Here is a 25,368-nt window from a genome sequence, read left to right on the forward strand (position 1 = left end):
CCCGTTGCCATCCTTATATGCAATTAAATCGTACATTTCACCATGCATAATCAAGGGGAAGAACATCATAATTCTAGTAGCCAATCACCCTAGGAGGGGATTAGGGCTTAGGCCTAAGAAATGCTTTTTCTTTTTAATTAGCAGGGAAGCCTAAGATGTGAAGGGTATAAAATATAAACAATATTCAAGAGAAATGGGAGACGGTGCAGCCTTCCAGGGGAAACATTGGAAGTACTCCAAAGGCTTCAGCTTTTACAATCTTTATCTTTACTGTTTTGTTGCCAAAGCTTAGCCCCTGCCGACTTTGATTTCCAACACCATAAGCAATATGGCTTTTGGTTGATGAGACTGGCCCAACTCAGAATTCCCTTCCATTTTTTGACCAGGTAAAGGAATGTGCATCCTTCGACTCCAAGTGCACCAAAGAACGGAAAATACACAATTTTACATTGGAAAATGATAAACGGACACTATTTTTTTTTTTTATTTATGAACTTTTTTTTTTAATTATCTCTATCATTCTCATTCGAATTATTCTATATGATGGTCAAAGATAAAGAGTTGTGTGTAAGAAGAGAAAAATGTGTGTGGTTATCATTTCCTTTTTACTTTAGAAGCTACTAACATCTTTTAAAAAAGCCATGGGAAATTTTAGCCAAAAAAAAAAAAAAAAAAAACAAAAACTTTACTCATCACATATAACTATCAAGGACCATTCCTCCTCCGTTTTCCTCGCATTACTCTTTCGTCAATGTGTCAAACTACAAAATTGACTCTGTCTAATTACTAATTAGCAGGCACATTGATATTACAGTTGTGGAAGAATTAGCCATAATAGAAGGGGCTCCCAAGTCCTATAGGGGCATAGGAAATGATTCATAGTACTTTTTAAGGCCTTTTTTTCCTTAAGTGTCCCTACGAACATCTCATCCAACAAATGTCTATATAGCATATGTTTATATGATTGCAATAGGAGTAGTATAAGTAGAGAATTGGATATAGTGCCCCTCAGAGGTTTACCATTAATTATAGATAAATCACTGCTTTAGTTTACATCCTTACGAGTACGCTTTTCCCAAAAGAAGCAAGATAATGTTATACCAGAATAAAGTTCGATTGGTAATGCCTGAAATGTGAAAATTTTAACCAGAAGTTATACGGTATGTGAGTAAATATACCAGTAGGTTTCTTTCACCCAAAAAAAAAAAAAAAAAAAAAAAAAAAAAAAAAAAAAAGAAAGAAACATATCAGCAGACTGAAATTTGACCAAAATAAAAGTTTAGAGAGCAAATTGATGGTGAGATATAAAGTTAGGTGAAATCGGCGTAATAGCCTTTTCTCTTAATGAGAATTGAGCAAATGTTAAGACAGCAATAACAGTGGTACTACTACTAATAAAAAAACACCTTCAAGAATTTCTCTGAGTGTCATACTAGGTAACATTTGAGGACTCTGAAACTGAGTTCCAGATGAGTGAGCAAAGAGCTCACAGCTCTTAGCTTCTTACAAGATGAATCTGAATTTGCATTCCATTATTCTTCTAAGAAAGATAAAATGAAGTTGAGCTTATTACTTATTAGGATCTGCTCTTGGTTCCCACAAGTACCAAGGTAGGTAAGGCTGATGATACTCTACAAGTTTTTATTTTTTTCTTTCTATTTTCATTTATTTGCAGCAGTATCTGCAAATTGTTGGGTGAAGTGAGAATGTCACTGCCGTCACATCAAGAAGTTAGGTATATAATGGAGGATTGCGAGGGAAAGGCATGCGGTAAAATTTGGCTGATAGAGATGGTTGGACCTCTTAATTAAGCAGCTCCATCTAGTGCGTAATTGTTGGGATGTTTGAGTGAAAATTCTGTGAGACCTTATATTTTAAAAATATCTATTTGTTATAAATATGTAAAAGTTAGAAAGGTAACCTTTGCTAGGGACAGGAGTAAAGCGGATGCAATGTATCACACTATTTAGTTTTGTAACTCTAACACAAAAGGATTGTAGGTAAAGAGAGGAAGAGATGGATATTGATATTATTGTTTTTACCTTCTTTTCTTTACTGTGTATTGTGATCACACACAGAGTGCTTTTTACATAGAGTCACATTCGTGACAAACCAAAAAGTGAAATGATTGCCCTAAACATCACACAACAACAATTACACTACTATTCTCAAGCCTTCCTCACTTTTAGTAAAGCATGTGGGCATTCATTCCCACAACTTTTACACTCCCCCTTGGATGCCCACATATCAACATTAGTTGTCTCGTTAAAACCTTGCTTAGAAAAACTCAGCGTAGCAAAGGAAAAAACATATAGCTTAACTTGGATTGTTGATATAGTGTTAAGCATGCTTCTGTTGCCTCATAAAAACCTTGATAGAAAAAACCCAGTGGCAAAAATCCTAGTAAAAGGAAACAAAGTACAGTAGGCATGTATTATGGATGCTCCCATGACATGTATTTGCCCCTGATTCCGCATTCTTCAAATTTAACTGATACATAAGTTGGCGTAGTCTGATACCATGCACTAGCTTTTGAAACGTGCACTTTGTTAGAGATTTGGTGAATATGTCTTGTGATACCCTGTCCTAAATTTGTAGTATTTTATTGTTTTGAAAGTATGAAATTACCAAAAGGCCATTGAGGCATAGATGTTGACTTTCGTTGACCGTCTCGTCAAAACGCGTATTACTAATGTTCTTAGTTTCTTCTTAATGTACTCATAGCCACGAATGCGTGAGCACGAATAGGTTCGAATTTGGAGTTATAACGAAGATTTTACATTACGAAACGTAGAATGTTTTTCAGATATTTCATGTTTTGTTTTTAGTGTTCTTAAATTGTGAGCCAATGGGACCCACTTGGTATTCTTGTCTCCTTATCCCTTTCCCTATCCGTGAGTTCCCCACCCTTTTTTTGATTGAAAATATCTCTCAGCTTTCTCTCTTCTCTCCCCCTCACATTTCTCTCTTTCCTTTAGCTTTTATGATCCCTTTTTCTCTGCAACTCTTTCTACGAACTCACACACACAATAACAATGATGAGACCCCCACCTGACCAGCACCACCATCTGAACATCACAATCTTGAACCCCTAGGGCAAAGTTGTGGCACTCCAACAGTGATAGAGGCATTATTAATTCCCTCCCCCGACGAACTCCAATGGACTTTGTGACTTTTCTAATGTGAGTAAATTCCTTGAAACCTTTGGGTTGTGTTTTAAGGTTAGATTAAGGCATATTTTAAGTTTTATACGCTTGTTGGACGCAGAAACAGCTCGAGGGAAGCTTTCCCCAGATTCCAACGAGAACCCGAGCCTTCGAGGCTATTTTTCGACCAACTCCATTGAAAATGGTGAAGAAATGAGCTTGAATGGAGCTATAAACTCCTGCCTAGATTTCGATGGACCCATGGCTTGAAACTGGTTTGACCCGACCCACAACCCTAAAATCGGATCCAACCCAAAAACCAGGTCCAACCCAACAAACCAGGCCTAACCTAATAACCCAGTAACCCAAAATCCAGATGCGACTCGGATCCAACCCGACCCAGATCCAATTCCTAGTTTTTCCATGAGCTGTGCGTGGGCACCTGCTATGGCCGGCGCGTAGGACACACGGGCCTCTGCCGTAGGTACTGTGTTATGCCGCCCTCAATGGCAGCGCCGACGACTTTTTCGACGACTAATCTCGGGGCGTGGGAGAACTTGAGGTCCCCCTTTAGGTTTTTCAACGTCCTAAATCTGTTTATGACGTTTGTTTTCCCAAATTCATTCGTTTTAGTAGAGTTTTATTACTTGGTCCCTTTATGTGCTTAGGTGCGTTTGTTAGCGACGTTTTCGTCCTCCCTAGTTCGAACGACTCTTCGGCGACGGAGTATCTGTCAGTGGACCTCTTTCAAAATGCTTGATTTAATTACAAGAAATGCAGACATGAAAAACATGATTTGATGACTTTTATGAATTAGTTATGAGTAAATCGGATTTACGTTTTATGAAATATCATGCTTTATCGAATTTATGTTTATTGAGATATTTATGATTATGACTTATGATACAATGTTTGAGCTATTGAGCTCTGACGAGATAATTTTGGAAATATTATTTTCATGATTTTCTATGCTTATTTAGTGGTTATTCATACTATGTGCCCACGGGTGAATGATACTTATATATTGGTTTGGTTGGACGGTGTAGTGCCTATGGGTGAATGGTACTTATATATGGCTTCGGTCGGGCAATGTAGTGCCTTGGGGCGGAATATATTTATATATGGCTTCGATCGGGCGATGTAGTGCCTTCAGGTGATTGTGAAACCACTATTAAGCACACTATATATGATATATGTTTTACGAAGGTTTTATGGCATGCTAGGGTTTTTGGAAAATCTATTACTTATTATGCTATATGAGTTTCCTGAAGCTGGGGTTTAGTACGTTGAAGAATAACTGTTTTAGCATAACTTATATATAAACTTTGTCCATTTATGTTTTGTTTTACGCCCTCTTAGGACCTAGGAACGAGGCATACGACCCAAGCTATGAGGCATTCCCATATCAGTGAATTTGTGTCCTGCTCTCTGCCTAAGACATCTTTTGTGTTATCACTTTCTATTATTCCTTCCGCTTGTACTTCGAATTAGTTGTATGCTCTGAACATGGCATCATTATCACTTTTAAATTGTTGGCAGTTGAATATTTTATTTTATTAAGGTTTGTACTTGATTACAATATTGAGTTGTTACTCTTAAAATTGATATGCATGCTTTACATGTTCTCAGCATATGCATTCATAAAAAGGCTTGCGTCGCCTTCGGGTGTCAGCTAGCACGTGGCCATACTGTTGTCATTCGAACACAAGGATCGGGGCGTGTCAGATTGGTATTAGAGCATACTTAGGACTTCATTATTTCCACTTGGTAGTCATATTCCTTCATCCAACCACAATTTTTTGTCCTTCTAAATCTTGTTTGCCTCTTACAAAGTCATGGATACTGGTAGTGGGAATGTGCCTCGTCAGCCTCATTCTGGTTTGATGGGTGGAATTCAGCAATTGACCTTGACTATGCGACATACTTTCCCTAGGAATAGCGGGTAGAGTCGTACTTACATGGAGATTGCTCGGAGTCATGGTGTTACCGAGCTGAATGTGGTTGGTGCTTGTGAAGAGGCCGAGGATTGGCTCGAGAAAATAGAGGACACTCTGGAGGGTATGTTTTGCCTAGCGGTTGAGTGGGCAAATACCGCATGTTACTTTCTTCAGGGTAATGCGAGATTTTGGTGGAAATCAGTGAAGGACTTTCGACCACATAATTTGGTGATGACTTGGGCTACCTTTAGGAGACTCTTCAATAAACATTTTTGAGCCCCGAGTATCAGTTGAGAAAGAGACAGGAATTCTTAAGTTTTCGCCAGGGCAACTTAATGATTACTGAGCTGGATAATACTTTTCGATGATTGGTGAGACACCATCTCCCGGTCTATGGGAACCTTTAAGAGATGATGGTACAACTTGAAATTGCTCTAAATGATGACATTTGCGAACTCTTGGCACCACTTACTTATACATCTTATGAAGAGATCATTTAGGAAATTTTGAGGGTTGAACAGTCACGTTAGAATAGAGTTAAACAGAATCAGCATTGAAACCAGAACTAGCCTCGAAATCAGAATCTATGGGGTCGAGGTTTTAGATCTTGGAGCATAAGGGTGCCTTCCACTCCTTCTTCTTCTTTCGGCCCTAGACACTCATTCTTATTCAAACGCTATGGCCAGGGTTCAGGACCTTCTAGTGAGGGATCTGGCAGTGAGATGGTGAGACAGTTTTTTAGTCAATTTAATATAGTGATCACAGTTTGTGTGCGTTGTGGTAGCTGTCATCAGGGGGAATGCATTGCAGATGCAGTCATGTGTTTCATGTGTGGTGGCACATGACACTATGTTCGTGATTGCTCTTCTGCATGCCCAACAAAGAATTATGCTTCTAGTTTGGGTTATAGTGGGAGTAATAATCCGAGTACTCAGAGTTATGGTGGGAGTAGTAATCCGAGTACTCAAAATCCTTTTCAGAGACAACCGTAATATTTTGGTGCAGCTTTTGGCAGTTGTGCTTAGGGTAGCCAAGCAGACCATAATAATCGGGGTGTTATGACTTGTGAAGGTTGTAGCAGTGGTTCAGGATGATAGGCCCATGGACATATCAATGCCATGACTTTGGGAGGTAGAGCAGGATCCTAGAGTTATCATGGGTACGTTACTTTTTTGGTCATTAGGCTCGTGTTCTGATTAATCCGAGTGCTACATATTCATTCATGTCTCTATAATTTGCGTGGGTGGTGAACCTGCAACCTACATCACTTGGGTTTGATATGTTCAAACAATTGCCTCCTGGAGATTTATTTTGTGCACAGTGGGAGTTTAGGGATTGCCCACTTATTGTCGAGGGAGAACTTTTGGAGCCCAATTTGATTCCTTTTAAACTTATGGAGTTCTATATCATTTTGGGAATGGATTGCCTATCCAAACACAATGCGTATGTCAGTTATAGAGAAAAATTTGTGACATTTAACTTGCTTGAATGACCAGTAATCACGTTTCAAGGTGAGCGTAGGATTCTTCAAAATAATATTATTTCCGTTATCAGGACGATGAAGTTGTTACAAAAGGGTTGTGTGGGATTCTTGGCTCACGGGGTCATGTAAGGTGAACTTTCTCTGTGTGCTGGGGATGTGTTAGTGGTGATTGAATTCACCATCGACTAGGTACCATCCCTATTTCTTTACCACCATATTGAATGGCAACAATTGAATTGAAGGAGTTGAAGATTCAACTTCAGGAGCTTGCGGAAAAAGGCTATATCCAACCCAAAATTTCTCATTAGGGCACTTTTGTGCTATTTGTGAGGAAGAATGATGGGTCGATAAGACTCTGCACCAACTATATGCAACTTAATCAGGTGACAGTGACGAATCGTTATCCTCTACCTCATATTAATGACTTGTTTGATCAGCTGAGGGGTGCTCGGGTATTCTCCAAGATTGATCTCCATTCGGGTTATCATCAACTACTGATCCGGGATGAAGATGTACTGAATACCACTTTTTGCACTCCAGACAGACATTATGAATTCCATGTCATGCCTTTTGGATTAACGAATGCACCTGTAACTTTCATGGATTTGATGAATGAAGTTTTTCAAATTGTATCTTGATCGGTTTGTGATTGTATTAATCGATGAAATCTTGATTTACTTCAAGGGTAATGACGAGTATACGAAACATCTAAAGTTAGTGTTGAAGAAGTTAAGGAAGCATTAACTGTACGTGAAGTTTAGTAAGTGTCAATTTTGGCCGGACCAGATCAGTTTCCTTGGGCATGTGGTTTCCACTGAGGAAATTTGCGTGGACCCTCAGAGGATTTCTACAGTATCTATGTAGGAATAACCAAGGAATGTCACTGAAGTGAGGAGTTTTCTTGGGCTAGCTGGTTATTACCGATGCTTTGTGTAGGATTTCTCGGTGGGAGGAAAATTACGAATTGAGTTTTCAGGAGCTTAAACATCGTCTTACTCATGCCCCTATCCTTGCTCTTCTGGACGATGACGGTGGTTTTGAAATCTATAATGATGCATCCTTGTCAGGCTTGGGTTGTGTGCTGATGCAGCATGGGAAAGTCATCGCCTATGCTTTCAGACAACTCAAACCTCACAAGAAAAATTACCTGACTGATGATCTGAAGTTTGGAGCAGTAGTATTTGCTTTAAAAATTTGGTGACAGTACCATTATGGCGAGAAATGACACATTTTTAGGGATCACAAGAGCTTAAAGTACGTTGTCCCTCCATAAGGAGTTGAACTTGAAACAAAGAAGGTGGATGAAACTCATTAGTGACTACGATTGCACTATTGAGTATCATCTTAGTCAAGCAAATGTCGTAGCAGACGTTCTTAGCCGGAAATCCTATAGACAGCTTGCATCTCTTCGAGCTATCCATATCTCACTATTGTTTTCTCTTAGAGAAACTGGCATTGCGGTGACGGGAGATGCACAGGGAGCATTGTTGGAACACTTTCAAATTAGGCCTATTTTGGTGGATCTGGTTTGGGAAGCTCAAGAGCACGATCATCAATATGTAAACCTAAGAGAGCAGGTGCAGAGTGGTTTGAGGCGAGATTTGAGGATCTGGAGAGATGGAGCCTTGATGATGGGAAATAGATTCGTGCCTACAAACAATGAAGTTGTGAAAAAGGATATTCTTGATGAAGCTCACATTTCGGTGTATGCCATGCACCCAGGAAGTACTAAGTTGTATCACATTACTTGTTAATTCTACTATTGGTATGGGATGAAACGGGATGTTGCGGAGTATGTGAAGAAATGTATAATTTACCAGCAAGTGAAAGTGGATAGACAGAGACCAAAATGACTAATCCAAAATCTCTTTATACCAGCTTAGAAGTGAGAGGATATCACCATGGATTTTGTGTATAAATTACGAGCACGCAATCAAGGTTTAATGGCATTTCGGTGATTGTGGATAGACTCACTAAGACTGCTCATTTCTTACTAGTTCGACATAATTACACATGGGAGAAGCTAGCATAGTTGTTCATTGGGAATATTGTTAAACTTCATGGTGTACCTGTCACCATTGTTTCAGACAGAGATCCAAGATTCACCTCCAGATTTTGGAGAGCATTGCATGACGCCATGAATACTTAGCTTTTGTACAACACTGCCTATCACCCACAGACTGATGGTCAATCTAAGAGAACGATGCAAACTTTGGAGAACATGTTGAGGATGTGTGTTCTCCAGTGGAAGGGTATTTGGGATAGTTATTTGCCATTGATCGAGTTTGCCTACAATAACAGTTACCACTCTAGCATCGGCATGGCACCTTTTGAGGCACTGTATGGAAGGGCATGTCGGACACCTTTGTGCTAGACTGAGGTTGGTGAACGGGTGTTAATGGGGCCAGAAATTGTCGACACCACTAATATTAACATCCAGTTGATAAAGAGGAATTTGAAGACGATGCAAGATCGGCATAAGAGCATCGTTGACCGACGTTCTAGGGATCGTGAGTATGAGATTGGTGATTTTATCTTTCTGAAGTTGTCGCCCTGGAATGGTGTTGTTTTTTTGGTAAGTGAAGTAAGTTGAGTCCTCGATATGTTGGCCCTTGTAGAATCACAGAGAGAATTGACACAGTTGCTTATAGATTGGAGTTACCATCAGAGTTGTCACATATACACAATGTATTTCATGTTTCCATGCTTCAGAAGTATGTACCGAATCCACCTAGCATTTTGCAACCGCTACTGTTAGAGGTGAGTTAGGACGTCGGTTATGTTAAGGAACCAGTGGCGATTATTAACCGACAAGATAAAACACTGAGAAACAAGGTCATTTTGTTTGTAAAGGTGCAGTGGAGGAACCACAGAAGAACTATTGAGAAGTTAGTATCTGTACCTGTTTTACTTGAGGTAGTAAATTTCAGGGACGAAATTCTCTTAAGGGGGTAGATTGTTATACCTCATCCGAAAATTGTAGTATGTTATTGTTTTGAACGTATGAAATTACCAAAATGACCTTGAGGTATAGATGTTAACTTTTGTTGAATGTCTCGTCAAAACGCGTATTACTAATTTTCTTAGTTTATTCTTAATGTACTTATCGCCATGAATGCATGAGCGTGAAATGCGTCGAACATTTTTAAGATATTTTGTGTTTCCTTTTTAGTGTTCTTAAATTGTGGGCCAATGGGATCCACTTGGGATTCTTATATCCTTATCCTTTTCTCCATCCATGAATCCCCCCCTTTTTGACTGAAAATATCTCTCAGCTATCTTTCATCTCTCCCCTTCACTTTTCTCTCTTTTCCTTAGCTTTCTCGATCCCTTATTCTCTGTAACTCTCTCTATGAACTCACACACATAACAACAATGATGAGACCCCACTTGACCATTACCATCATCTGAACATCAGAATCTCAAACCCTCGGCCCAAGCCACGACACTCCAATAGTGACAGAGGCACCCTTTCCCCAATGAACTTTGACGGACTTTGTGACTTTTCCTACGTGAGTAAGTTCCTTGAAACCTTTGGATTGTGTTTTAGGGTTAGATGAAGGCATTTTTAAGTTTTATATGCTTGTTGGACATAGAAACAGCTCGGGGGAAGCTTTCCCCAGGTTTCAGCGAGAATCAGAGCTTTCGAGGCCATTTTTCGGCCAACTCCAACCACGACACATCCCCAAATCATTACGAACCTCTTCCTCTCATCCTAAGCTTCATTTCTATAGCTAGAACGTCGAAAATGGTGAAGAAATGAGCTTGAATGGAGCTCTAGAACTCTTGCCCAAATTCCGGCCGACCCACAGCCTGAAACCGGGTCGACCCGACCTGTAACCCTAAAATCGGAACCAACCCAAAATCGGGCCTAACCCAAAAAACCAGGCCAAACCTAATAACCCAGTCCAACCCAGTAACCTAAAACCCAGATCTGACCTGAATCCAACCCGACTGGGACCTAATTCCCAGTTTGCCATGAGCTGCGCGTGGACGCTTACCATAGCCGGCGCATGGAGCACACGCACCTCGGTCGGAGGTACTATGCTCTGCCACCATCCACGGTTGGGTCGTTGACTTTTTAGGAGACCAATCTCGGCACGTAATGGTACGTGGCGGTGTATGGGGGAACTTGAGGTCCTTCCTTAGATTTTTTGATGTCCTGAATCCATTTATGTGCTTAGGTGCATTTGTTAGTGACATTTCCGTCCTCCCTAGTTTGAATAACTCTTCGGCGACGGAGTATTTGTTACTAGAAATGCATACATTGAAAGCATGATTTTATGACTACATTTTACGAAACGGTTATAAGTTAATCAGATTTACGTTTTAGGAAATATCATGCTTTATCGAATTTATGTTTAATAAGATATATATGATTATGATTTATGATATGATGTTTGAGCTATTAAGCTCGATGAGATATATTTTAGAAAGATTATGTTCATGATTTTCTATTCTTACTTAGTGGTTATTCATACTATGTGCCTATGGGCGAATGATACTTATATATGGCTTTGGTCGGGCGATGTAGTGCCTACAGGCCAATGATACTTATATATTGCTTCGGTAGAGCGATGTAGTGCCTTTAGGCAATTGTGAAACCTCTGCTAAGCACACTATATATGGTATATGTTTTACGAAGGTTTTATGGCATGCTAGGGTTTTCAGAAAACCTATTACTTATTATGCTATATGAGTTTTCTAAAGTTAGGGGGTTAGTACGTTGAAGAATAACTATTTTAGAATTACTTATATATAAATTTGGTCCACTCATGTTTTGTTTTGCGCCCCCTCAGGACCTAGGATTGAGGCATACGACCCGAGCTACGAAGCATTCCCATATCAGTGAATTTGTGCCCTCTTCTCTCCGTAGGACATCTATTGTAATAACACTTTCTATTATTCATTCCGCTTGTACTTCGTATTAGTTGTATGCTCTGAACATGTTTGGCAGTTGAATATTATATTTTATTAAGGTTTGTACATGATTACAATATTGTTTTGTTACGCGCGTAATTTATATGCCTGTTTTACATGTTCTCAGCATATGCATTCATAAAATGGGTTGCGTTACCCTCGGGTGTGGGTCAGCACGTGGCCATCCCGTTGTCCTTTGGACATCGGGATCGGGGCGTTACATGTCTGCAAGATTTATCATTGGAACATATTTGTTTTTCAATAACTTTAGCTTTTTGAAGCTCACGTGCACTAAAAAACTTGGGAGATATGTGTTTAATCTTATCGTCCTTGATGAATCCTTCATTCAATTAGGCAACACATGTTGCATTATCTTCATGAATGACAATTGGAGTGTTTATCTTTGAAGGTAGATCACATGAATTCCAGATGTGGTGGATCATTATTCTTAACCAAGAACATTCACGACTGGCTTCATGTAGAGCAAGTATTTTCGAGAGATTGGAAAATGTAGCAACTAATGTTTGATTTGTTGATGCCATGAAATTGCTATATTTCCATAATTGAACACATATCTAGTTTATGAGCGAGCTTTATGAGGATCAGAGAGGAAACCAGCATTTGTATATCCAATAATGCTTTGGTCATTTGTGGATTTCTTGGAGTAGAAGACATCCATGTCTGTTATCCCACAAAGGTATCGTAAAACATCTTTGATTCCCTTCTAATGACGAATTGTTAGAGCATAGCTATACCTTGTTAACAAGTAGACTGCAAAAGCTATATCTGGTTTAGTAGATTGTGCTAAATAGACGAATTGTTAAACCAGAGCTATACCTTGCAAACAAGCTGACTGAAAAAGCTATATCTGGTCTAGTACATTGTGTTAAATACAATATTTCACTTATTGCACTCAACTATGGTACTTATGGACCAAGGACCATTTCATCATCTTCTTTTGGGCAGAATGGATCTTTCTTAATGTCCAGAGAATGAACGACCATTGGCGCTGAGTGGATAAGCCTTGTCCATGCTAAATCGCTTTAGGATTTTTTCAATGTAAGCTGATTGATGGACCAAAATTCCATTAGCATAATGCTCGATCTGTAGGTCGAGACAATATTTTGTTTTCCCCAGGTCTTTCATTTCAAATTTGCTTTTCAAATATTCAACAGTTTTATTGAACTCTTTAAGGGTTCCAACTAAGTTTATCCTTCTTGTTAGAATATCCTTCTTTGATCAAATACTCACTAAGACGATTATACCATATTCGTCTAGATTGTTTCAGCCCATGTAATCATCGCCTTAATTTGATTGAAAGCATACATCATGATTTGTTAGTCGTTTCAGGCAACTTAATTCCTTTTGGGACTTTCATACATATATATATATATATATGTGTGTGTGTGTGTGTGTTAGTATCTAATTCACCATACAGATACGTGATGATGACATCCATAAGTCGCATGTAAATTTTTTTTTTGAAACCACCTAACTTATTAAGTAACAGAACATAATTGTATCCATTACAGGAGAGTATGTCTCCTCATAATAAATTCCAGCCTTTGTGAAAAACCTTGTGCAACATGTCATACTTTATATCTTGCAATCTCGTTTTTCTCATTTGGCTTTCTTGTGAATACCCATTTGTAATCCACGGGGTTTACACTAGGCGAGGTTTGGACTACCGGTCCAAAAACACTTCGCCTTTCTAAGGAATTTAATTCTACCTGGATTGTATCTTTCCACTTCGGCCAATCTTGTCTCTGTTTGCATTCATCAATAGAGCGAGGCTTAATATCGTCGCTTAATATGATATCAGTGGCTACTGCAAATGCGAACATGTCATCGATTGTTTCATTTCAATCCCACAATTCATTGATACATGCATAATTTATGGAGATTTCTTTGCTTTCATGTACTTCTCTCTCTTCAGAGGCATGTGTCTCATCAAGGACATTTTCTTTTTCTAGAAGTACAAAATCAAGAATTGTGGATTTGTCATTCATTTTCTTTTCCTGAATGATTTCATTTGGATTCAGCTTTGCCATCATCTTTCTTTTTATAGAGGCTGAATCTTTTGAACCTTGGGGTCTACCACTCTTCAGGCGTGCACTAGCTGAATCATTTGCTACCGTTTTATTTTGTCCAACAGGGACATCAATTCTTGCTGGTACATTTGCAGCTGGTATATGTGATTTTGTCACTTTCGTAGCATCATTAAATGCATCTGGCATTTGATTAACAATATTTTGAAGACGAACGATCATTTTCACTTCATTTTCACATTGAGTGTTTTGTGGATCAAAATGTGATAAGGTGGGTACAACCCACGTCAACTTTTGCCGTTCTTCTGGAACGGTTTTTTCTTCCCCTAACGACAAGAAGACTGTATCATCAAAGTGACAATCAGTAAAATAAGCTGTAAAAATATCACATGTGAAGGGTTCCAAATATCTAATGATAGATGGTGAATCAAAATCCATATAAATTCCCATTCTATGCTGAGGTCCAATTTTAGTGCGTTGTGGCAATGTAATAGGCACATAAACAACACAACAAAAAACTTGTAAATGTGAAATGTTTGGCTAATGCCCAAACACAAGTTGCACTGAGGAGTATTGGTGGTTGGCTATAGGTCTCAATCGAACCAATGATACAACTTGTAAGATTTCATGAGCAAAGTGTAAGGAACACGGTGTTCAACATCAATGCCCAGTGTCATGCAGTAATCATCAAATGTTTAAGAAGTAAATTTACCAGTGTTATTAAGTCAGATTGACTTAATAGGGTAATTTGAGAACTGTGCTTGCTACTTAATTATATGAGCAAGAAGTCTCGCAAAAGCTATATTTCGAGTAGACAAGAGGCAAACATGTGACCATCGGATAGATGCATCAACCAAAAACCATAAAATATTAAAATGATCCACAAGGTGGTTGAATAGGCCCACAAATATCCCCTTGAATTATTTGCAAGAATGATGGGGATTCAACATCAATCTTTAATTGTGATGGTCTAATTACCAACTTCCCTTAAGAACAAGCCTTGCAAGAGTTATCATTTGATATAGCAATGTGTTTGCTCAATAATGGATATCCACTAGAATTAGTAATGATTCTACCCATCATGGTGGATATTGGATGATCCAGATGGTCATGCCAAAGCATGTAAATTTTTGGATCAATGAATTTCTAGTTCATGACAGTATGTGCTTCAATTGTCTTTATGTATGTATAATACAATCCACTCGATAAACCACGCAAATTTTCCAATGTACACTTCTGGGTATCATTGGAGGTAATGCATAGATATTCCTTATTTTCTACACTTTTCATTTCAATGTGGTATCCATTTAAACGTATGTCTCTAAAACTCAGCAAATTTTAAGTAGATCGAGTAGCGTACAACACATTTTGTATGGACAATATTCTTCCATTTGGTAACATGATCTGGGCTTTAACTGAGCCTTCACTTACATATGATTGGCTTGATATTGTTGTTACCTTTACTTTTGCAAGCATCAAGCTTAAGAAATATTTTCGATCTCGAAGTATTGTATGTGTGGTTGCGCTATCTACAAGACCAATATCTCCATCATTGCTCTTGTTTTGAGAATAACCATAGTTTTTTATCCATACTCTCTGAGTAGGGGAATCATAGTCAAAAACAATTTATTCAAAATAAAAGGGAAATTGAAATGTCACTTTTATTGAATTGAAATGCGAGCTTTAAACTAGAAGTTCAGATAATAAGAGTACATCAAACAAAAATGATTCAATCGGACCAATACATTTCATTCCCTTTTTTAACAATGAAGTCTGAGACATCCAGGTGGGTTGTGTTCAATTGCCCTGATAAATCGAACATTGGATCAGGTATATCCATTGGTTTAGCCTGGTCGAGGAAATTAGTTTCGACACTTTTCTCCTTGAGGGAGGCATGATATAGGTCCACCATATGTTTTGGGGGTATGAAAGGTACATGCCCAGTGCCCATTGCCACCACACTTATGGCAGCCTCCTCAGAATTTCTAGGAGTGTTATTCATATGAGCTTTACCTTTGTGGCGATTTACATTTTTAAAGCTCGGGCCTGAATTACGCCTTGGACTTGGTTGTCAAACTGGACACCATGATTCTTGCCTTTCCTATTTCACTGGCCTCACCTATGGCCACGTCCTCATTTGTAATTATTGTCATGAGAGGATGTGGTGTTCATTTCAAGAGAAACAACATTCACTTCTGGGAATGGCACCGATCTAATAGGTCGGGATTGATGATTTTTTATCAGGAGCTCATTGTTTTGTTCAGCCACAAGAAACACCAATATCAGCTGGTTGTACTCAGTAAAGCCTCACTCTCTATACTGCTTCTGCAGAGCATGTTGGAGGCATGAAAGGTGCTGAAAGTCTTTTCCAGCATATCTTCCTCGGTGATGGCCTCCCCGCAAAGTTTCATATGGGAGTTAATTCTGAACATTGCAGAGTTGTACTCAGCAATTGACTTGAAATCATGGATCCTCAGGTGTGTCCATTCATAACGAGTCCTTGGAAGAATCACTGTTTTCTGGTGACTGTATCTATTTCTTAATGCATTCCAGAGGGCTAATGGATCTTCAACCGTTAAGGTACTCACTCTTCAATCCTTCATCAAGGTGGCGACGGATAAAGATCATGGCCTTCGCCCGATCTTGAGAGGATGCACTATTTTCCTGATGTGATAGAAACTAACACACAAATTAAACCCTTTTTTAGATAATTCTAGTATGCGTAAGTAAGGATTGTTTTAGGCCGGGGATTAGGAGGGATGCTAATCTACACTAACTTGACTCAAAAACTGAAAACTAGACTCAAATACACAAGACTAAGCTTGACTGACTCAAATAACACAAAACAAGCACTAAGGGGTGTTTTGGACGAAAATTGAAGTAAATGGACATGAAATACTAAAAGGGGGGGGGGGGGGGTTTGTTTGTATGAATTTTAAACTAAAACTAAGTAGGTTGTAGAAACAAAGTAAGGGTGGTACGAAACTAAGGTAACTTAAGGGGTGAAAGGCTAGCTGGATGGTCCTTCTCCACACATGACACATATGCAACATAAATCGATTTCCAGTTATTATTCCTATAAACCATGAATGACAAAGCCCTAAGTTAACTGTGAACTGCACAAATTAACCATCAGATTTTCCTAAATTCATTGAATTAGACTTAGCGACGCAATCAAATTATTCTAATCAAGTTCCCTATATGAACTACATGATAGTGATACAGATCAAAGATCATTAAGTTTTATGAAAATCATAAGCATTGACATGGCATTCGTAACTATGAAAAGCATGATACTCTTGCCAGGAATTTACTTAACATAATCATGACTAGTGATTTCCATTACTTACAAATATAAGTTCATAACTATTAGGTGAAATTCCCTTATATTTTAGCCTCAAATTCATGCATGCAAACTAAGCATGCATCCTTAGTCAACTGATAGGAGCATATTCATGCGACTTAAATGGCTTGTTCTCGTGCATTTACGTTATGTTTCTCTCGTTATTTTAGTCCTTTATGCTTCTTTTGTGTGTTTTCAGGTTCTAAGGGCCTAGGGAGCAAGAAAGTGCATTTTGAGGCCATTTGGAGCATTTTTGGGCATGATTTGGATAGCTTAATCATGGAGCAAAGAGGATGGACGAAATTGAAGCCTTGTATGCTCTTTGGGGACATCAAACAAAGGGCCTAGCCCAATCAAACAAATCCTTTGAGCCATGGAAAACCTCTAGCCCAATCAAACACATTATGCCATACAAACCAACCTATTTTAGGCCCATTCTATGTACTTAAACCCTAGCCCTTTAAACTAGTTCATTTATCACTTATCAAACCATTCACTTATCACTCACCACATATCATTCACTTATCACTTAACATATCATTCATTTATTTCACTTCCATACTCCTCTTAATTCCACATGCATTCTCACACATGCACATCATTCACTCACATTTCCACCATTCATTCTTTATTCCTTTCCAAACATCTCACATGCATTTCCACCTTCCTACTTCATCATTTCACCACATTCTCCCTCTTTAACCCTACATGCATTATTTATTGCATCTTCACATGCATTCACACACACTTTACACATTCAAACCGTGAGCTCCCATTCCTATATGCCATTTTCAGATTTCCACCCACTAACCTAGTAATCAACACATGCACTTCCACCTTTCATCCACAATGATTCATGATTCATTCACTTTGCATCCTTTAATTCAATCACATACTTTCCCATTGTATAATACATCCACATGCATCTTTAACCAACAAACATTACAACCACATGCACCCTTTTCTCCACATTCCAAACATTGCCGTGTATCCCCTTCATTCCCATTTCCAACATCTTCACATGCATTTCCACTTTCACATGTCTTCACATTCAATTCCAAACAACAATCATTTCAAATGCCATGCATTCACATGCATTTTCAGCACCTACACACCTCACACACATGCAATTTCAGCACCAACAAGCATCATTGCCGTGTACCCCATATGCATTTTCAGCTTTCACATGCTTTCCTAACTATTTTCCATCATTAATTAGCCACTTGCATCTTAAACAAACAGCCATATACATCTCCATTCCTCCTATAAAAACCCTTGCATTCTCATTCATTTGGCATTCATTCACTCCCCATTCAATTCACATCTCATTTTCATACACAACACACCACAAATACCTCCATTCTTGCCGTGCATATCCCTTCATTTTCTGCATATTTTCTCTTCATTCCAACCACTCCAACCACTCCTCATCCCCCAAAAAACTCACCTTAGACCTTGTGCTACAACAACGAAGAAGAGAAGAGTGCCTAAACGTTCATACAATTCAAGTTTGAGTTGTTGGAATGTTTAGGTGTTTCTTTGATTTCAATGTTTAAATTCAATTTTCTTTGTTTTGTAATGGAAGAGAAGAGTGCCTAAACGTTCATACAATTCAGTTTGAGTTGTTGGAATGTTTAGGTGTTTCTTTGATTTCAAAGTTATGAGGAACTAAACCCCCTTTAGCTAGGGGGTGATTCGAAACTATGTTTATATTTGCAATTTGAATTGATTACGTTTGGTTGGAATTTCATAAGTTGTGGATTCAATTCGTTTAACTGTTTGATTGATAACTTATTTATGTATGTTCATTGAGATTGCAAGCTTAATTTTCATGCATAAATATGACGCTAGAATATAAGTGAATTTCACCTAATCGTTATGAACTCATATTCACAAGTAGTTATTTGAGGTTGCTTATAAACAATCGCGTTAAACGAATTCTTGGCATAAGTTTCATGCGTATTCCATAGTAACGAATGCCTCGTCGATGTTTATGATTTCCGTTGAACTTAATGATCTTTGTTGAATGTCTCTATCATGCGTATTCCATAGTTAGGGACTTTGATTAAGAATAATTTGGTTGTAATGCGTATTCCATTCAATCCAACGAATTTAGGGAAATCTGAAAGTTAATCTAAGCGGATCTAATTAACTTGGAGCATTGAGTTTCACAACTTATCGAAAGACCAACTGAGAATCAATTTTGTTTGCAAGTGTAACATGTGTGGAGAAGAACCCCTTGGCTATTCCATCATCCATATTTTCATCACATTCATATTTACATTTTGCCTTTAATTATATTCTGTCTTTTTAATTTAATATCGTCCAAACACATTTCCCCCATATTTCGTTGAGTCTTAATCATTCGTATTTGTTTTATTTTTGTATCTTTAAGCTTTTGGAGTCATAAACACTTGCAAATTCGTCTAAATCAAGTTCTAGCTTCTATTTGAGTCAATTTGATTGTTTTAGACAATTTGAGTTTTTCAAAGCCATTCTGAGTCATAGTAGTCTTGTTAAGAGTATTTTGATTTAGTTTTTATGTTTTTAAGTCAATTTAGAAGGTTTTAGCAATCCCTCCTAATCCCCGGTCCAGAACGATCCCTCACTTATCCATTCTACTACAATTGTCAAACGAGGGTTTAATTTGAGTGTCAAGTAAATCTCGCATCAAATTTTGGCGCCGTTGCCGGGGATTTAGCAACTTTGCTAATCCCTTGTCTTTATTTTTATATTTTTTTTGTTTTTCGTGCATTCTTATTTCAGATTCTTAGTTTGTTTGTTTCCTTGTTTTTTTAGGTACTGTGTATGACTCGTAGCTCTCGGCCTATTATAGAGAACATCTCCGACTTTGACGGTGATTTTGAACGCACTTTGAGGAGAACGAGGAGTCAACAAGAGCCACCACAACCTGGGCTTGAAGAAGACGAAGTAGGTGTAGAAGAAAAGCCCACGGATCAGATTTTTGAAGAAGAACAAGCCATGGCAGCAGATAATAGAACCATCAAGGAGCTTTCGGCCTCGGGTTTGGATAATGCATTGCCTCTTTGTATCCAATACCCCACGGCTGCAGAGGGGAAGACTGAGGAATTTGAACTCAAATCCAGTTTGTTACACCATATTCCGAAGTTCCATGGCTTGTCTATGGAAGACCCCAACAAACACTTGAAGGAGTTCGAGGTGGTTTGTTCGAGCATGACCCCCGTCAATGTGGATGGGAGTATATTGAAGATGAAGGCCTTTCCATTTTCACTTATGGACAAGGCCAAAGATTGGCTCTACGAACTAGCCCCGGGAACTGTGACTTCGTGGGAGAGTATGAAGCGTGCTTTCTTGGAGAAATTCTTCCCTACTTCGAGAGTGATTCTCCTACGGAAGAAAATTAGTGGTATTCAACAGAATCATGGCGAGACATTCCCGGCTTATTATGAGCGCTTCAAGGGCCTTGTAGCTTCATGTCCTCAACATCAAATGAAGGAGGAACTTTTCCTTCAATATTTCTATGAGGGCCTCCTTCCTATCGAACGTCAAATGCTTGATGCATCAGCGGGAGGAGCATTGGTGGACAAAACACCAAGGGATGCCAAGATTCTCATAGCCAACCGAGCGCTCAACGCTCAACAATATGAAGGAGTGGGTCAAAGGGAAGCCCCACGACAACAAAGTGTAAATGAGGTGAGTGCTATTTCTGAAATTCAATCACAACTTGCTAATCTTACTTCTCTTGTTTCTCAGGTTGTGATTGGTCCAAAAGCACAAGAACACCAAGTTTGTGGCGTGTGCTCAATTCAAGGGCATCCATCCGACAAGTGCCCTCAACTAATCGAGAATGGTGGGTGGGAATCTGCCAATGCAATTGGTTTCCAAGGACAAAATCAAAACAACCCATACTCGAACACTTACAATGCCGGATGGAGGGACCATCCAAACTTCAAATGGAGGGAGCCACAACAAGCTGCCCAACAAGGAGGATTTAGGCCAAACCCCCCTGGTTTTTATTCCAAGCCGTATGCACCCCAACAACCCCAACAACCCCAACAACCTTCGGCATCATCTCATTCAGGTACGTCCTTGGAAAGTGATCAAGCTATGCAATTACTAACCTCTATTTCGCAGGGGTTGCAAAATCAAAACAACCGGATAGCAAATAACGAGAAGGAGATGACGGATATGAAGAAACAAATAGGGCAGATTTCTGAGTTCCTTGGACAGATTAGAGAGCAAGGAAAGCTTCCTAGCTCAACCACAGTCAATCCAAAGGGAGGATTCGAATCCGCCAAGGCCATCACCCTAAGGGGTGGAAAAGAAGTTGGGACCGAGCCAAACAATCCCAAATCTGCCCAGAAAGTAGATGAAGAGACGACACAACCTGAGGCAGATCACCCTAACTCGGCCAAATCAGGTAATTTAAGTTCAAATTCATGTACTTCACGTCCTAATCTGCCCAATGTACCTTTTCCTCGCAGGTTCATGCAAGAAAAAAAGGAAGAAAGCGAGAAGGACATTCTTGAAACGTTCCGGAAGGTGCAAGTGAACATACCGCTTCTCGATGCAATCAAACAGGTTCCAAAGTATGCTAAATTCCTCAAGGACCTATGCAATACAAAGAGAAGAAGGGCAAACAAAGAGGTAGTGAAGGTAAGCGAGAATGTGTCCGCTGTTTTGCAACGTAAACTGCATACCAAGTGCAAAGACCCCGGTAGTTTCACGATTCCTTGTGTGATTGGACATAATCGTTTTGAACATGCCATGCTTGATTTAGGTGCATCCATAAATGTCATGCCTTATTCTATTTATGCATCTATGAATTTGGGTGAATTAAAACAAGATGGTGTAATTATACAATTGGCCGATCGTTCTAACGCGTATCCAAAAGGAGTTTTGGAAGATGTGCTTGTGCAGGTGAACCATTTCATTTTTCCGGTTGATTTCTACGTCCTAGACATGGAGGATTCAGCCCATTCTACATCTTTGCCGATTCTCCTTGGTAGGCCATTCATGAAGACGGCCCGAACGAAGATTGATGTATACAAAGGCACCTTGACAATGGAATTCGATGGGGAAGTGATTGATTTTAATATTTCTGAAACTATGAGATATCCCGTTGATGACCATTCTTGTTTTTCCATTGATGTTATCGATTCTTTGGCGCAGGTATACCTTGAAGAATTGAACGAGGACGCCCTGGAAACAACCATCACTAAGGCCATAGAGCGCAAAAATGAAGGATTTGGGCCAATGCAAGGTCACGGCAAGGAGGAGGAATTCTTTGCAATGGGTTCTAGTGAAGAAATAATTGAGGTTGTGGCAGCCCTTGAGTCATTGCCACAACAATATGGTAAGGTTCCACTCTCACTTTCAAATTCAGTTTCCACTAAGATGCTACCTTCTGTTGTTCAGGCACCATTGCTTGAACTTAAGCCGTTGCCGGACCATTTGAAGTATGTGTTTTTGGGAAAAGGCGAAACATTGCCCGTCATCATTTCATCAAGTCTCACGGCAATGGAGGAGGAGAAACTTGTGAGGGTGCTGCGAGAGCACAAAACGGCCATAGGGTGGACTTTGGCCGACATTAAAGGAATAAGCCCTACCACATGCATGCACCGTATACTTCTTGAGGAGGGGGCTAAACCAACTCGAGAGGCTCAACGCCGTCTCAACCCTCCGATGATGGAAGTGGTGAAGAAGGAAATAATCAAACTTTTGGATTGCGGAGTGATCTACCCTATCTCCGATAGCCGTTGGGTCTCTCCAGTTCAAGTCGTTCCCAAGAAGTCCGGAGTAACTGTTATCAAGAATGATGAGAATGAGCTCGTGCCTACACGCATTCAGACTGGATGGCGTGTATGTATCGATTACCGGAAGCTAAATGCCATGACTAGGAAAGATCACTTTCCTTTGCCATTCATCGACCAGATGCTCGAAAGGTTAGCCGGTCATGCTTTTTACTGTTTTCTTGATGGATACTCTGGATATAACCAAATTGTGATAGCCCCGGATGATCAAGAGAAGACCACATTCACATGTCCCTTTGGAACATTTGCTTATCGTCGCATGCCATTTGGCTTATGCAACGCACCGGCCACTTTCCAAAGGTGTATGGTAAGTATATTTTCCGATTTTGTTGAAAAGATCATTGAGGTTTTCATGGATGATTTCAGTGTATTTGGGAGTTCATTTGATAATTGCTTGGATAATCTGACCTTAATTTTGAAACGATGTGTTGAAACTAACCTTGTCTTGAATTGGGAGAAATGTCACTTTATGGTGAAACAAGGTATAGTTTTAGGACATATTGTTTCAGAAAAAGGAATTGAAGTAGATAAATCGAAAATAGACCTTGTACGTCACTTACCCTCTCCTACTTCGGTTAGAGAGGTACGTTCGTTTCTTGGCCATGCAGGGTTCTATAGGCGTTTTATCAAGGACTTCTCCAAGATGTCCAACCCTCTTTGCCGATTGCTTCAAAAAGATGTGCCATTCAAGTTTGATGAAGAGTGTAATTCGGCATTTAACCAACTCAAGGAGAAGCTAGTCTCGGCCTCCATTATTGTACCTCCAGATTGGAGCCTTCCGTTCGAGCTCATGTGCGATGCATCCGACTATGCATTAGGAGCTGTTCTAGGACAAAGAAGAGACAAGCAGCCGCATGTCATATACTATGCCTCTCGGACTCTCAATGATGCCCAATTGAACTACTCCACGACGGAAAAAGAACTTCTAGCTGTGGTTTTTGCTTTAGATAAATTCCGTTCATATTTAATTGGTACTAAAGTAATCGTTTATTCTGATCATGCAGCTTTGAGGTACTTGCTCACGAAAAAGGAAGCAAAGCCGAGGCTTATCCGTTGGATTCTTCTTCTTCAAGAATTTGATATTGAAATCCGGGATAAGAAAGGAAGCAAGAATGTAGTGGCTGACCATTTAAGCCGAATGATCCACGAGGAGCATGAACATGCCGTACCTATCCCTGAAACTTTTCCCGATGAGCAGCTGCTTTCCATTGAGGTAAGTGAACCATGGTATGCAGATTTAGTGAATTACTTGGTGGCTAAACAAATTCCAAATGAACTAAACAAGCACCAACGTGATAAGCTTAAAAATGATGCACGTTTCTATGTTTGGGATGACCCTTATTTGTGGAAGTATTGCTCAGATCAAATTGTACGTAGATGTGTGCATGATTCTGAATTTCACTCAATTCTAAGCTTTTGTCACACATATGCATGTGGTGGTCATTTTGGCACACAACGCACTGCCCTCAAGGTTTTAGAGTGTGGTTTTTATTGGCCGACTATATTTAGGGATGCTAGAACCTTTTGTATGTCTTGTGATCGTTGCCAACGAATGGGTAACATAGGTACCAAGGACCAAATGCCGCAAACCCCTGTCTTTAATGTTGAAATTTTTTATGTTTGGGGCATTGATTTCATGGGCCCTTTCCCTCCATCTTATGGTTTCACTTATATCTTGCTAGCCGTTGATTATGTTTCTAAATGGGTGGAAGCAAAAGCCACCCGTACTAACGATTCTAAGGTGGTTGCAGATTTCGTGAAAACTAACATTTTTGCTAGGTTTGGAATGCCGAGAGTAATCATAAGTGATGGAGGGTCTCACTTTTGCAATCGGACCATTGAGGCGTTGCTAAGAAAGTACCATGTCAACCATAAGGTCTCCACACCTTACCATCCTCAAACAAATAGCCAAGCCGAGGTGTCTAACCGAGAAATCAAACAAATTTTGGAGAAGACCGTTGGACCAACAAGGAGGGATTGGAGCTTACGTTTAGATGATGCACTGTGGGCATATCGTACGGCATACAAAACACCCATTGGGATGTCACCTTTTCGGCTCGTCTATGGTAAGCCATGTCATTTGCCCGTAGAGTTAGAGCACAAGGCACATTGGGCCGTGAAGACTTTCAACATGGACATAGATGCAGCGGGAGTTCATAGGAAGCTCCAATTGAATGAACTTGAGGAGATTCGGAATGAAGCCTATGAGAATGCCCGGATGTACAAAGCCAAGACCAAAGCATTCCATGATAAAATGATTCGAACCAAGACCTTCACAGTTGGGCAGAAAGTGTTACTTTTCAACTCTCGCCTACGTTTGTTTCCTGGTAAGTTGCGTTCTAAATGGATTGGCCCGTTTGTTGTTACTAATGTTTTCCCTCATGGTGCAGTGCAAATCAAAAGTTCAAGGACGCAGCAAGAATTCAAAGTGAATGGGCATCGATTGAAGCCCTATTACGAGATGTTTGAGGAGCATGTCGTGGAGGAGGTACCCTTCCATGCCGTGGAACCTAGTCAAGCTTAAACGGAGGTACCGTCCGGCTGCAAGACGTAAAAGAAAGCGCTTCGTGGGAGGCAACCCATGCATCCGAATAAAGAAGAACTTGGAAACCCCTTTAAGAGACTTATTTTTATTCCTTTCTTTTTCTTTACTGCCTTTACTTTGCTTTCTTTCTCGTATTTGTTTATTTGCTTGC

The 25,368-nt window shown here is 39.6% G+C and overlaps 1 protein-coding gene across 1 annotated transcript; it reads left to right on the forward strand.

Annotated features, from left to right (window-relative positions):
* Window positions 1–7,867: 7,867 nt before the first annotated feature.
* Window positions 7,868–8,320, forward strand: LOC137714424 (uncharacterized). Its single transcript, XM_068453646.1, has one exon. It carries the CDS (start codon window positions 7,868–7,870, stop codon window positions 8,318–8,320), a length of 453 nt encoding a protein of 150 aa, XP_068309747.1.
* Window positions 8,321–25,368: the final 17,048 nt, after the last annotated feature.

Source organism: Pyrus communis, chromosome 14, assembly GCF_963583255.1.
Source record: "Pyrus communis chromosome 14, drPyrComm1.1, whole genome shotgun sequence".
NCBI classification, from domain to species: domain Eukaryota; kingdom Viridiplantae; phylum Streptophyta; class Magnoliopsida; order Rosales; family Rosaceae; genus Pyrus; species Pyrus communis.

Excerpts from the sequence above, each read along its gene's own strand:
- LOC137714424 (XM_068453646.1), top strand. The coding sequence starts at position 7,868 with ATGAAACTCATTAGTGACTACGATTGCACTATTGAGTATCATCTTAGT.